Source organism: Schistocerca cancellata, chromosome 5 (assembly GCF_023864275.1).
Source record: "Schistocerca cancellata isolate TAMUIC-IGC-003103 chromosome 5, iqSchCanc2.1, whole genome shotgun sequence".
NCBI lineage: Eukaryota > Metazoa > Arthropoda > Insecta > Orthoptera > Acrididae > Schistocerca > Schistocerca cancellata.
In genome coordinates, this window is record NC_064630.1 from 523,846,354 (window position 1) to 523,862,431 (window position 16,078).

A 16,078-nucleotide genomic window follows, 5' to 3' on the forward strand; every position below is an offset into this window, starting at 1 on the left:
ATATGGGATGTACTCCGTGCTGCAAATATGTCACTTCTTTGAACTAAAAACTCTCTTCTTAACATATCAGGAACCAACTTCTTTATAAATTCTTTTCACTGACAAAGCACTTACCATTGAAGCTAATTTCGTCCTGCATAACTGTAACACGTTTTTGTGACGTCGGCCATTCATCATTCACATGGAGCACTTTAAAACATCGTTGTTAGAGCTATCCATTTGTATTACAGGTTCACTGCGATTTAGATGCTTTCCAGGCGACACGAAACCAACTTTTTCCACGGTTCCTACAGCACTGACACTTTGGTTTACAATTCTCTTTACAGTTCTCTTGCCGACTCCACATGGTACTGGAGTCCGTTCTTGTGTCTTCAGATCTCAACAGTAGGACACTAGCTTTCAAATTCACTTTTAAAAAAGTTATAAATGTGGTAAATAATCTCCCTCGTCTGCTTGTGAAGCACTTCACATTTATTGGCACCACCTGCCTCTTTTTTAAAATCACACTTAAACATTTAAAAATTCACTTTCACACCTATACTGCTACAAAAAAAGAAGAATACAAAAAACTGACAATTGAATGAATAATTTGGCTGTCGCGAAGTACAGCAACAGTGCAGAGGTTCTCGCTGTTTAGCTGTAACTCTTTGCTGCCCGCTCGGAAAGAGAATGAATATCATTGGCTGGCAGTGGTTAGTGGAGGGGAATGCGCAAAACGGCTGAAAATTGTGCCGCCTTCTAACATGACGCGGACTTTAGTGCCACAATATTTAATTTTCTATCAACAAATTAAGTTTCGCAACCATTAACTAAGGAAATAAAAGATAAATCTGAAAAACCCACTAAAATGTTCTCCTTAGGTAAGATTACTACACAAGAAATAAATGCTCATATTTAAATCACACGGCTTACGCAGATAAAGTCTACAATTCCATGATAACAGTGGTGGTTAAAATAAATAATGTTAAATTTTCGTAGCACGGCGTCTCATTCATTATTGTCATACTCTGACACAGTATTTTCGTCTGATATATGGGAAGTCTCAAAGTTTATGAATGATAATGAATCGGCGCCACTGTGCCTGCAACTTTGAGCACAAATGTGTGCAAAGCTTCTGCTGAACAGAACTAGAGTGTTGTGGTTTTAACGACTGTGTACTTCCCTTCCCTGTGTTGTAAATACTACAAATCGTGTGCATATATACTTCTTATTTTTACTATCTTTACTTTATGTTGAGGTGTCTATTGCGACGATAATCTCGTTTTTGGTGGCCGCTCATCAAGTTCAATCATCCACGCTGGAATTGGTATTCGTATAGATAATGTGTCTGCATACCATTCCTGTCAGCTGGTCGTTTATTGTAAGAGGGAAAGAATAACTTATCTCTGAACACAGTAAAATACGTGCTGCGAGTTTCTGTGTTTTAGTTATTCATGTACTGTGTTTCCAAGATAGGAGTGTGGAATAGTCTGATACATATATTTAAGGAGACTGATGGAACATAGCAAATGTCGTTAACTTAACATTTAGATGTGTTCAATTTAGGCTTTCTTCATGTTCCTGAATCTAATATGTAATTATCACATATGAAGCACATGAGCAAAGCAGTAAATTAAGCTATCTACTGAGAGTAAATAAAGAGAAATGGAAGTATTACTCTTCGCAATGATTTTAACATTGATTCCTTAGTCCTGAAGCTTCCAGAGTTCTGCAAAATACAGTCATCATTGCAAAAATCAGTATTTTTATTTTCTTAAACAGGTGCCATAGTGGCACGTATCCCCTTGCTGACCACAAATTTTGCAGTAATATAATTCAATCACTTTCTGAAAAATGGTGTTTGTTAAGAAACTGGGGTGAATGTAGGAGAAGTACATCACATTTCATAAAAACATATTTATTTGTTTAAAATAGAAAATAAATTATACTTGCTTCAAATAAATTAAGTTTAGGTCATATTTTTTTAGTTGGACTAACGAAATTATGTGGATATTTGTCACTTGTGCTGTCAAATATTTACAAATGTCGTAAGTCATGGATAACCATAGTGATTAAATAAAGCTACGTAAAAGCTTCGTGGATCATCTTCTCAGTCTTTTAGCACTTTTCAGCTCCCGCCAGAGGCTTCTGCTTCGTGAACTCCTGAGCTGACACATGACAGTCACTTTTGTATCAATACTGTGTGACTTCTCAGTAGTGGCTTCTCGGTCCACAGAATCTGGAGGTATCACAACAAAGCAATGTCGCAATGATTTTGTTTTTATGGTGGCGCTTCCACATAGTGTAATAAACGTCAGGTTTCTATATTTTTGGCAAGAAACAGCGGACGGCAGACTTACAAACGGAATTAATACAGTTTACTGAGAAATATCGCTACAGCTGTTATGAATTTAATGCTCAGTACCAGCTGCAAGTCTCGAAATAACCTGCTTATGTTGTAGGGGGAAAAAACACACGCTTATAAAATGCCAAATGTCGTACAGAGTGATTTCTGGCGAGCTGTGTTGCGAACGCATGATGAATACGATTTCAGCTAAATATGCTTTGAATACTCTATGATCCAGTTTGCCACAGTGAAAAAGTCTGTAGTGTATCTGCTCCTATCATTCACAGCACGTAATATAAATAATGGCACAATCACGGACATATTCATTAGATATTCGTAAAATACTAGCTAAAAGATATATGCCATCTTGATTTTCATACAGTGCGAATGGCAAGTACATTTGTAAACGACGATTATTGATGACTCAAGAGTAAGAAGTACAGAGCAGATATAAGAAGGAGGCCAACTCTGGCGCAAACACAAAATCTCTGAACGTAATTCAAAACATTTCTCTCTTAGGATTCTGTACAGAAGTATCTAATTCATATTCAGGCATAGATACTGTCACTTTAAAGCAGAGAGTGTTAAGTAACTGACTCAATATTGCGGCATAAGTTAAGACTTCGAAGAGGCAAAAGTAATTAAATTATTTTCATATAGCGCAAGTTTCTCAAGTTATAAGACCCTAAATACGTCACAGTTAGTTCAAGATATCACTCGAGGTATACAAAGACGACAGCAGGCAAAGATGTGAATGTTTACTAACGCGTCATTACACGAAAATGTCTTATCTATCACCATACAGCAGCACATGCGATTTTTTTCTGATGAATTTACTTTCCTAATCGACATTGGATACGAAAAATAACAGTGTAGTGACACGGAACATTAATTTTTACCCTGAAAATTCTTCCGGAAATAGATAGGAACATGTGCTGAATGTAAGACTGTTATCTGCAGACAACAGTTTATTTACAGCTTCACTTCCTTAGAAATTAAGTCTAATATGGCTGCTGGCAGAATTTCGTCACATATAATGGCAAATTTTCATTGTGGAGGGTTTCAGTGTACATACTGACACGTTTAACAGCCCTACTTTCCTAGTTTTACTGTCGCATGTCGTCAAGAAATTACAAAATGACATAATATGAATTTTTAATTTGGTTACAATGTTATTGAGGATGACTGTTTTTAAACAATTTTGTCGTTAAAGTATTACGTTGACTTCGAATGGTCATCCCTATATCATCAGGGTTTAAGCATAGTGATGCTGAAATGACGATTTCTGTGCCTGAGAGTGATGGCTTATGATCGAAACTAGTAGCAATAAAAAAGTTATTCATGGAAGCAGTTGCCGATATGTTCAACGTAACTGTATTTGCACATAGTTCCTTTCAAGAAGAAAGCTTGTGCTTGGTTCAATATCGTGGTACGAAGAATATGCCGAATATTAATGTATATAAAAAACATTTTCCCTTTTTCTTCCTATCATTTGCCGAAAATCTCGTTTCGATGTCTTAAAACGACTGTAGATATCTTCAAACGACTCAGAGATGTTAGTTCGATTGACAACTTCCAGCTATTCGAGATACATATCTGTTCTCTCAAGAGGTGATGGCTAGAGTGACAAAGCGTGCCATACGATTTGGCCTCGTGATTGGTCATCTGTTGGCACGCTTGTACACGACACTGTACTTCGCGCAGAGTTGGATGACCGACAGTTCCTAGAAGCCTCGGGGGCGAGGCATTGCGATGAGCCGACTGCGGCCAGCGTTGGCTCCCGGGGGCGGAGCACGCGCCCTGCGAGACCAGGCTGCCGCCCCCGCGGGAGGCGGCGTCAGGAAAGTTCGAGGCGCCTCCCCTCCAGCATCCGCGACGGCCTGTGCTGGCGCCGCCTCCACGTCCGCGGTCGGCTTGCTGTCGGGCCCGGCGCCGTTCCGCGCCACCAGAGGCAGCGCCTGCGGCAGCGACGGCGAAGGCACCGGGGGCAGCGCCACCGCCTCCAGCGGCACTGTGGACGCAGAGCCCACCAGCACCGGCTCCTCGTCCGCGAGCGAGTGGTCTTGCACCTGCAACATGCAGTTCACCGTCAGACTAATAAGCTATCTGAGTGATTAGAAATGTTACGGACTACAGCAATAAGCTATGTGATCAAAAGTACATTGCAACACCCCCATGTAATGCGGGACCGACTACTGCAGGTCACAAGAGGCGCACCCGTCGGTATAAAAGGAGGTGGGGAGTTGGGTTGGGCTGTTTGGGGGAAGAGAGCAAACTGCGAGGTCATTGGTCTCATCGGATTAGGAAAGGATTGGGAAGGAAGTCGGCCGTGCCCTTTCAAAGGAACCATCCTGGAATTTTCCTGGAGCGATTTAGGAAAACCACGGAAAACCTAAATCAGGATGGCCGGACGCGGGATTGAACCGTCGTCCTCCTGAATGCGAGTCCAGTTAGGTGGGGAGTATTCTGTTATTGGTAGAGAAGCAGAAACAGAAGAACGGGCTGGTCAGAAGAGTTCAGTGACCTCAGACGTGGACCAGTCACTGGAAGTCACCTTAGTAACAGATCCATCAAGGACATTTCAACCCTTCTAAAGCTCTCCAAGTGAACTGTAAGTGATGTGTATATCAACTGGAAATGCGAAGGAACAACAGTGCTAAACCAAGATCAGGCAGATATGCACTGACGAATCGGGTCCGTCAAACATTGCACATGGTGGTTCTAAAAATGCGTTAAATCAACTAAAAGAATCACTGGTAGGTTCCAGAAGGCCAGCTGGCACAATGATGCTGCATAGGAAGTTAAAAAGAGCGCCATACAATGGTTCAGCAGCTCCTCGTGGACCACACATTTCTTAAGCCAACACTGGGCGACGGTTCAGGTAATGCAAAGAGCGACGTCACTGGGCAGTGGGTGACTGGACACGACTGGTTTGAAGCGATGAATTAGGCTATACCCTGTGATAATTCCATGGAAGGGTTTGGGTTTGGCGAACGCGTGGAGAACGTTACCTGCCATCAAGTTTTACGCCAATGGCGGCGAAAGGAGGGGTAGTGTTATGGTATGGGGTTGTTTTTTGTGGTGACAAGAAGAGTTGGCGACAAGCGGAACCAGGAGTACCGTGGACGTCCGTCTACAGCAGCAAAATCATCGATGATGATGTTTGGACTGTGGGGCGCTCAACTGCGAGGTTATCTGCGCCCATGCAAATTCCCAACCTTTTCTCAGTTCAATCTTCTACTTGCATGAATGATGATGAAATGATGAGGACAATACAAACACCCAGTCATGTCGAGGTAGTTGAAAATCCCTGACCCCGTCGGGAATCGAACCCGGGACCCCGCGCTCGAGAAGCGAGGAGGCGGCCGTCAGACCAAGAGCTGCGGACGGGAAAATCATCCCTGCGCGTTAACCTATCACGCTACCTGCGGGAAACACGCCCCTGCAGCGCCAGCGCCACCTGGACGAGAGAGACGTGCGCTTAAATAACAATGCTCGAGCAGAAGTTCTTAGTTCAAAAATGGTTCAAATGGCGCTGAGCACTATGGGACTTAACAGCTGTGGTCATCAGTCCCCTAGAACTTAGAACTACTTAAACCTAACTAACCTAAGGACATCACACACATCCATGCCCGAGGCAGGATTCGAACCTGCGACCGTAGCAGTCGCGCGGTTCCGGACTGCGCGCCTAGAACCGCGAGACCACCGCGGCCGGCAGAAGTTGTTAGTTGCAAGAAGCAAGTCAGTTCGAGTTTTGCTAGAGTTCCTGCACAACGTTCGTCATATCTTCAACACTTCAAATTGTCGAGTGAGAAACAACCAATGGCCGATAGATAGAGAGCGGTTAGTCTTCCGCTAGTAATGTTCAGAGAAGATTTTCAAACTGCCATATGATGAATATTGTGTCATTGGTGTCTCCGAGAATGTTCTCCGTTTACATTAACGCACAACTGGCATTTACGTCCAATGATTGTCAAATACGCCCGAAACAACTAGGTGTTTCACAAATAATGGCTGCAACTTTAGCCAAGCGGGCAACCTACTCTTCAGGAGTGTCTATCGGTCTCTAGTAAGCCAAACACTTCATTTCTCCCCCCCAGAAAATAAACCCGTAGGAGTGAGGTCAGGAAAACGTGGTGGCGACGGTACTGACGCACCCCTCCCAAAGTAACAATTAGGGAAGACATTCTGTATACACTCTCTGACATTAGTGTCAGAGTGGCGGGGCGCCATCACGGTGGAACCATATCATTGGCCAGCTGCCAGCGGAGCGTTCTCCAGCCTTTCCGGTAACACTTCACAGTGAAAGATAGGATAATTTTCTCTACCGACAGTATTAAGTAGATGGTATTGCCCAATCAAATGGTCGTCAACAATACCAATCCATACATTTCAAGTGTGCCGTATGACACTTGCCGAGAGCGTATCTCTCGTTATTCAGCTCTGGTCGGCCAGAGCTTTAGTTTGAAAGACAGGCTGGTTCGATCTGTCGCGTGCAGACTTAGCAGGCAGGCAATGCCCTCTTGCGACAGGCAGGGACATGCGGAACACCAGCGGTGGCTCCGAGGCAAGGTTGGTCGCGAGTATGCTTCTTTGGACCACCTCGAGGATGTTGTGCTGGCTTTCCCGTTCCTTGAAGGAAATTCTTTGACAATTGTGTTGAGTGGCTTAGAACATGTGTTCAAATGTTAGTGCGGTTTTAAGTACTGCAAAGATAAAGTGGGCAGTTACTGAATTGGATTGAGTTGATGGAGTTGTGAATAAATTTTCATGTCGTTTAAGTGTTGCACAGATCAGCTGGGCAGCCATAGTGTTCTTTACTTTGTAGCATTTTTTCGTTTGAATTTACCAATGGTTTTAGGTGCTGTTCAGGTCCTGGGCAGCTGCTGAGTTCATTTAACATGTCTCGCTGTTGATTAAATTTTTTTAGGTTTTGAGTGCTGCACAGACCGACCAGGCAGCTGTTGGCACGGTTGATGTTGCTGGTGACTTTGCTTGTAATGTATTAATGTGGATTTAATTGCTGCGCAGCTCCAGCAAAAATTTGAGTTGACGAGCGAAGCTGCAGGTTGACTTTAGTGGTCTTCACGGCATTTGTGAATTGAGCTTTTTCCGATATTTACAATTTCTGTTAAGGTAGAAGTAGTAGGCGCTGGACTTCAGAGAGATAATACTTCGCCGATTTCGAAATTGTCCGCTGTATGCAGATCGAAATCCGTTTAAGTCGGAAAGCGTGAATGATAGTAGTTTTATAACGCTGTGAAACTATTACGTCCTTCGGTCCTGCAGATCTGTAATTAGTGTGTGTCCAAGTGGATTGTCGTCTGGCCGCTCATTTGGTTGATGAAATAAGGCATTGTAATTAGAATAGTTCCTCAGCCCTCCACTCAAGAACTGCTCGTGAATCCAGCTCGGGTTACAAAGGTAAATTTCAGTTAATGGTTGAACACACGATTAGCCACAGGATTTTCCAACTCTCAGACATGGCTGTTACGACGGTCAAATATTCCTTCCCTTGTGAAGGGGGCCGCTTCAGTAAACAAAACACACGTTTGGAAGTCGAGGATGTTAACGGTTTGGTGTAGATCCCACTGGAGAATTCCACGTTGTAGAAAGAGTCATCAGATGGTAGGTCTTGTACTTTTGATATCTGAACGGATGAATAACCCTCTCGTGCAAGACGTTCCACACAGTGGCTTTGGAGGCTTTTTGTTCCGTGGATAAGGATCGTTTGCTAGTGCTGAGGCTTTCCTCGATTCACTGCAACATGGCTTCCTCAAACTGAACAGTTAGCACACTGCGAGGTCTACCAGTTTCCCGTTGTTGTGTCTAAGAGATCTTGTTTCGCGAAGATTGCCATTAAGGCTTTGAGATATGACGTGATTTGGTAACCCTCTCTCTGGAAATAGCTCTGCTTACAGGCACCTTGCTGCTCGACTATTGCATTGTGCCTCCCCACAAACTAGATGCACAACAGCTAATTCGGTTCGGATGTAATCAGCCATCAAGAATGTGTAAACATCAATAGAAACTTTCTCTTCAACACAACAAAATGTAAGCGATTATACTTTAATTATTTATCCAGGATCGTGGAAACGTCTAGCAATAATGAAAACTTATCCTCCCTGGAAGTAAGATGTAACTGTGTTGCGAATCAGATTGCACTGTCAAACAACTGTAAGCGTTAGCCTAAGGGAAGCCCAGCGGAAAACGGTGCACCTGCGGCATTTATGTCACATAGCAGAAATATTTCTTTCTGTCTCCTCTAATAACTACAAATTTGTATCGTGTATATTAGACTGACTCAGTGTTCAGCATGTCACTTATCAATGAGGAAGAGCTACATTCTGTTTTGTATGAGCTTAAACTTGTGCTCCAGATAATAATGTTAAATTTGTACGGGAAGTTCTTGCCGCCCTCTGATGGTGTAACTGGTGCTGACTCTAACCAGCTCAGTATTGACTGTGAAAATTACGCATACGTTACGGCCCAGTAATAATGAATACAGTATCTGAAAACAGCCTCGAAGAACTATTGCGACAACCCATACCCGAAAGATATATTTTAGACCTGCTGGCTTCAACAGATAAGATCTTTTCGAGGACGTCAATAATGATAGATGGATTAGAGACCACGATGGTATACAGGAACGGACATTGTAGATAATAACGTCATCAAGGAAACTAGCAGATTATTTGTGTTTGGTGGAACCTATTGCCACTATCGACTTACTTAAAGAACGAAATTGGAACACTTAGTTCAGATCTGGCAAGCGCTCGAAGATTGTGATTAAATAAAAGACGACAAAGACACGACTTGGTCTATTGCTAATACGCGGAGAATGGTCTGCTTGACTCTCACGACGAAAGCCTGCAAGCAAACGTATAGAGGAAACACAACAGGAACTCGTGCATCTGTAAAAATAACCAAGCCTGCTGCTTTCAATAATTTTCACAGCCATATCCTGGCGAACGATATACAGAGTATAGCAGTCCATAGGTATTGAATGACCCTTTTGAAACAAAACCACCTGGACAAATCAAGATACCATCACACAGAGTATCTTCGTTGATAAGAACATCAAGGCAGTTGATCACGAAGTAGACGAAGTTTTAAGGAATTCTGCTACTTTTGAAGCAAAATAACCCCTAACATATGAAGCAAGAAGAATATAAAAGGTACTACAGTCGAAGATAGCATTTCTGGCCAAGAGAAGTCTATCCATATCAACCATAGGTCTTGATTCGAGAAATAAGTTGCTGAAAATAATCTTTGGATTGTATGGTACTGAATCATGGTCAGTGAGGAAACCGGAAGAGAAGAGAATCGAAGCGTTTGAGATATGGTGCTAAAGTAGAATGTTGAAAATTAGGTAATGAAAGAAGTAGTTCTCCGCAGAACTAGGGAAGAAAGGAACGCATGGAAAACATTGAGTAGAGGAAGGGACAAGATGATACGACATGTGTTAATATATCAGGGAATAACCTCCATGGTACTAGAGGTTGTAATACATCCAGGCATTAATTGAGACCATGGGGTAAAGGTTGCCGAAGGAAAGAAATTCGTGGTGGATTGCACCAAGCCAGTCAGGAGGTTGATGAGGGTGTCTTCCCTAAGGGTCGTCAGGCACATTTTCTCTTGTGTTTCGGCAGATATTTGCAATTTCGTTTTCGCACCATGTAGCTGGTGTCAGCCCGAACAAATATTGCTCAGCACATGTTTCATGCGACGCCCACCGTCCACAGAAAGCATTTCAAACAAAATTATTTTGAAATCGGAATTTTAAATGCCTATTCGATAGAGCCCGCCATATGAGTCTAGTGCGATATTCGTTTTACCGATGTGTTTTAGCGGGAACAGTAAAACACGACGAGTGGTTACCCCAGCAGCGACCGAGCAGCACGCTTCTGCATGGCGGTAGCCGTCAGGGCTGGCCAGGTTAGTGCTGCCGCTGCTGGGGTACTCGTCATCACTCGTGTTTCACTGTCCTTGTTAATACTTACCGTAAAACGAATACCGCACTTGACTAATTTGGGACCGCTGTGTCGAATTGGCAAGTAAAATTCCACTTCAAAATTCATTTTCTTTGTAACGGGAAACATACCAATGCTTATAATCGACTCTGGGCGTCGCATGAAAGATGTAATGAGCAGCGTTTGTTTGGGCTGACTCCACCTACACGTTGCAAAAACAAAATTGTAAATACCTACCGAAACACCAGAGAAAATATCCTTGATGACTCTCAGGAGACACCACATACATACATATAAAATAAAAATAAAAAAATGGAAGCTGTTGTGTGTTGTGTGTTAGGGGTTCACTTCTTGACACCTTACGTTGGACGCCAGATCCGTTTGGTGAACACAACACGAACTCGGTGTGAGTACTCACCTGGTAGTGACTGGAGGCCGTGCAGGAGAGCGGCCCCAGCTGGTGGTGGGCCGATACGTCGTGTGACGTCACGATGTGTCCATCTCCGAGGCCCAGTCCACCTGCAGCGTAGCCGCCGCCCCCGAAGCCACCAACGGTGAGGGCGCTGCCCGCGAGGCCGCCGGCTGACAGGCCGCCACCCCCGTGCCCTCCGCCGCCGAGCAGGGCGGCAGCGGCTGAGTCCTGCACCAGCACCACGTTGTCTGCCAGTCCGCCGCCGCTGCCGTACATGTCTGCGTTTCCGTAGCCGTTGCCTCCCGCACCACCTGCGATACTGTGTCCAGTAGCCGAGACAGTTGAAATACCTGCACTCCCGAATGCATCCGCCACAGCTCCTCCTGCGCCGTAGCCACCACCACCAGATGCGCCAATACTAAACCCTATTCCGTTACCGCCACCAACTCCTCCACTGCTGTATGTGTCCGCCACAGTGCCTCCTCCACTGTATCCTCCACCTGCTCCTGATGTGATGCCGAACCCGCTTTCAATGCTGTGACCACCACCACCAACAGCAACACCAACAGTAGCACCCCCTCCATTTCCATACATATCAGACGAGCCTCCAGACGCCCCTCCCACGTCCTGCGCGAGCACCTGGTAACTGGAAGGATCAATGTTGCCCTCACTCCCTACGCCACCTTTCAGTACTATGTCGACCAACCCTGCAACAGCGGGATCTACTGCGTTCAAATCATTGTAGCCGCCGCTACTACCACCGACATTGTTGTGACCGTCAGCGGAACCAGAGTCGATCGACAATCCGAGCTGGCCACCGTAAGCGGCGTCTCCTCCACCCAAGTCTTTCAAAATCTGACCATCGTAGTTGCCTTGCAATCCCACACTGTTGAACTCTTCATTCAGAGCCGTATCTTTGAGTCCTCCGTCACTGTATCCACCACCCCCTCCACCACTGAAGTACGAGTCTTGCTGAAAACCGCCGCCACCGTTGCCTAAACCGTCTTTAATTAGTGAGAGATCGCCCAAAGTGTTCCCGAAATCTAACTGACCACTCCCAAACCCGTCTTTGAACCCGTAGCCAGTATACGAGTCTTTGATGTGTGTGTCCTTGAAATGTAGTCCGCCACTAAAGCCATCTTTGAAACCGACGCCGTTGAACTTGTGGCCACCAGCGAACCCGTCCTTGAATCCAGATCCTCCGAATCCGTAGCCCCCGCCACCGCCGCCTCCACCACCGCCACCGCCTGCGCCTTTAAAGTGCAAGTCCTTGAACACGACGTGTCCGTGCGGCTCCTTGTGATAACCGTCCTTGAAGTGGCCGCCCCCTTCCTTGTAGTGGCCACCTTTGTAAGAGTCCTTGATGACGTTGCCATAGCTGTCCCTTAGCACGTGGCCGGCACCAGCGACATCGTTGAACGAGGCGGACAGCGGTAGCGGGGGTGGTCTCTTGTGCGGGGGCGGATGATGGTGATGGATGTGCTCTCCTGGAGGAGGCCTTCTCAGCGGGATGAAGGGCGGTCGCCTCAACCTGCTGGGAAAGTTACATAAATTAAAATTTTAGTTTTGTAGGAGTACCACTGGCCAATTTCAACGGGGAGTCATTTTCAAGTACATATGTTAAGCTTCCAGCTTAGAATGTGATATGAAAGTGTAATATTAAGATATGTGTTTGAGATTGACACGTGGTTGAAACTGGCCAATTGCACGGATAATACAAATAAAGTTTGCTTGGACCATGTTTTCAATTTCATAATACAAATTACACTGGGTCCATATTAATTAGCACACGTACATTTAACTATATTTTGGAACAGCTACTCAGTCTCGCAGCCTGGCGGTAGTTCCTGTCAGTTAAGTTTTCTAACGTCGTTAATTGAATCTCGTATTTTTTAAGCCCTGTTGTGTATACTTTTGCTTTTTTTTTAGGTTCTACCTAGTTCTTCGTTCCTCTTAAGCACCTTAAGTATGGTTTCAGTATCATGTTGTTCAGTTATATTATGGGCACAATACAGCGTCACTGTTCTTATACGTTCTTCTATGTTGACTCCACGTCTGCTTTCTGTGCTTTCTTTGTAACAACTTTTGTAAAGTTACCCTTGATGGGTTTCGTCAATTACGCTTGCGTTTATGGCTCTGCACTTCTCTTTGGCAGATATTCTGGTGATGGGATGTACCCGAAACGCGTCAATAACTAAGAATTTTTAACAGCAAGGGACTAGTTATTCTAGGAACTTCATGGCACACCTTAATTACATTTGCTTGACAGTTGCAAAGGAACAGAGAAATTGTTGGACGGGAGTATTCATAGGCAATGGTGGGCGATGTGAAACACAATACATAAGCAATAGAGATGGACTGGTATAACTATAGCGAAAAATGGTACAAATTATACCACGCGTGAAAGTAGGATAACAGACATAGGAGATATCATGCTTGACCCAAGTCAGACTCCCAACACAGAGGTCAATATCGGACTTTCAGTACAGAATATGACCTCCTTGGGCACAAATGCACATTTTGATCCTGTTATTCTTGCTGTATACCAAACTGTCAGTGAGTCCTTGGGGGATATTGCCCCCCCCCTCTCTCTCTCTCTCTCTCTCTCTCTCAAGGCGGTTTCCAGTTCTTCCACGGTTTGGGAGGAGGGTTTCGCCAAGAAACACATCTGCCGAGTGCATACAGGTATGCTCTAGAGGGATTAGGTCTGGGGAGTACGCAGGCCATTCCATACATTCAATGTCACTAAAGAGAAAGAGGGGACAGGAAAAACATGGCTAAATTACAGACCACTCATTTGTGCCTATACCATAACCTCTAAGCTACACTGATGACGTTCATGAACATTTTGTGGTGCATATCCGACATGTCCGACATCTCAGGGGTCTAGTGTGGGCGGGAATTGTCGTCCATAAACAGAATTTCGGTATCTACCACATCCCTAAAGAGGCGGATATGAACGAGAATAATGTCCCTGCAACACCGCTATGCTGTAACGGGACCCCGCAGAAAGATATGGAGCGATACTCGGCCATTATGCAGCATGCATGCTTATACCATAGCGTCTAGGCTACACTGTTCAGTCCATGAATATTCTGTGGTGCATAACGTGTTTCTCTCTCCACACTAACTGGAGGCCAGAATCATTTTCCACAGCGGGGTACGTCGGAGAACATTACTCTAGACCACTGTTCTTAACCTCACCGAAATGCACCCTGCAACGAACTTTTTCACGACGATGGCGTGGTTCAAGCGGGATGCATTTAACACGCTTCCGAGTGTACAAACCAGCCTGAGTGAGCGAAATTGTTCCGGCAGAGACACATGTATCGGTAACGGTTGCATTGTCTGCACCAATAAGCCTAGGAGTGAGATGTCTGTTCCTTTTCGCCACTAAGGCTACAAATAGATCCTCTTTCGGTCTTTGACCACCGGAATGCTTCCGCATAGCATTTCCAGATTCAGCCTTTTTTAATCGCGAGATGACACTTTCCGAAACATGCTTCACTGTTGCCACAGTAGTGACACTTTGACCGGTTGCGAGCCATTCAACTGCTCTTAGAAGACCGTAAGCACTCAACTGAAGTCTTGTAGACATATTGCCGCGTCACACAGAATGACGCACTAGTCTATTTCACAACAACCTTTGTCAAACACCGTACTGCATGAACTGTCGAATTCTTAGAGAGCGTTCGTACACAGGCCTTCCTGCAGTTAAGACTTCCAACCCTCTATCTTTCGTTTTACTATCATTGCTCCGGTATTCGGTGGCAATTTTCGGTTGTTCTGTAGCAGCCGGCAGCTGTTCCTTTGCCGCGTTAGTTGTTCCTTAGCAAGTATCAAGCAATGTATATTACAAATGAGCATCTGAGCAACAAAAATTAAAAGTGTTTCGTCGTCTTACGTTGATCAAATCCACAAGCCGGATTTGTATGATACTGGTGCAATACTGAATGGGGCTACAGACTACTTTTCTGTCGGCCCCAAGAATAGGTAATGCCACAGGGTGCGTACTCCTTTCTCCACATTCGTGTACTCACCTGCCACTGAATTTTCCGGGCCGCGGGCCTGGCCTGAAGGGTGGCGGTCGGTGCACGTGGTGCTGCGGTGGCGGCAGAGACAGCAGCGGTGGCGGCGGCGGCGGGGGCGGCAGGGGCGGCGTAAACAGCAGACTCGCTTCGTCGCCCAGCGCCGGTAGGTGTACGTGGGGGTCGGCGGGAACGGGCAGCTCCACGTGCGTCGACAAGTGCTCCTCCAGCGGCTTGCTGCTCACGATGGGCTTCCATTCACCTGCAGACAGCGCACGGGAACTCCGTCACAGGCGAGGAAGACTCTCACAGTGCACACAGTAAACGTAAACACGATTTATGCTGCCTCATTATGTGTTAATTATCCATGTCTGAAGACGGAAGTTAAGCTCAGAGAAGATATGATCGGATGTAAGTATAACTTCGTTCACGTGCATACCATTGGCGTATATTTCAAAGATTACAGTTCCAGCTGTATGTTATCAATAGAACGACTACGAGAGCGCATTAGTGTTGTTCATGTTTAATGTCGTTACCAGACCTAGTACTGCGAAAAGCATTAGGTGCAGAGTGATAACTGTGAAGGCAAGAGAGGTGACGTGTACTCGTTTGAGTCAGTATTATTAACATCCAACAGAGTTTGAAAGTTGCCTTATAGTGAGTCTAAGTTCGGCTGGATGATGGAATCGTGCTGCGTCATTCGGATATGACAATGACCCATTGTTGGAGTAAGAGCAGGCATACTTTTGTCAAGATTACGATCGACCACGTCTAGCTCTCACAAGAAAGGATCACTGTATTGTGCACCAAGCACATCATAGCCCCTTCACATATTCTCCTGCCTTCAAGAACAAGTGATGTACTCTCTGCAACATTCTGCGTCATTCTGCACCATTGGTCGGAAATTAGCAACAGCCGGACATCGAAATTGTCGTCCCATAAAGAGGCCAGCGTTAACACCACAGTACAAACGACTGCGTTTGGACTGACAGCAGAAAACGTTATTTTATAAACAAATCACAATCTAAAAACTGTTCCTGAACTGGAGCATAAATGATCATCAACAAAATGTAAACTATGCTGAGATGTTAACCCTTACTTTCAGTGACTTTCAGTGGTTTAGTTTACAGTGATATATAATATGTAAACTTTACCTTTTAATATCTGTTTTATGACGTGAGTCATTGCTGGAGGTAGTAATTTCATCTGAACAAAACAGATGGCTCACTCTACAAAGTTTTTCCGACAGCTCTTTCACCAGTAGTTCTTTAACTAAAAGTGTACTGTGACTTCAAATGGAGTTCTTATTTTACTAAAAGCGTAGTGTTTCGTGACACTC

At 44.8% G+C, this 16,078-nt stretch overlaps 1 protein-coding gene across 1 annotated transcript in view; it reads right to left on the minus strand.

The window, feature by feature from the left end:
• Nucleotides 1-1,920: 1,920 nt before the first annotated feature.
• Nucleotides 1,921-16,078, minus strand: part of LOC126188653 (spidroin-2-like) — a 165,278-nt gene continuing 151,120 nt past the window's right edge. The window contains exons 5-7 of the mRNA XM_049930256.1: nt 14,752-15,001; nt 10,718-12,242; nt 1,921-4,395 (exon numbers count right to left, since the gene is read on the minus strand). Coding sequence (XP_049786213.1) covers nt 4,051-4,395; nt 10,718-12,242; nt 14,752-15,001 — 2,120 coding nt within the window. The 3' untranslated portion in view covers nt 1,921-4,050. The remainder of the gene's footprint in view (nt 4,396-10,717; nt 12,243-14,751; nt 15,002-16,078) is intronic.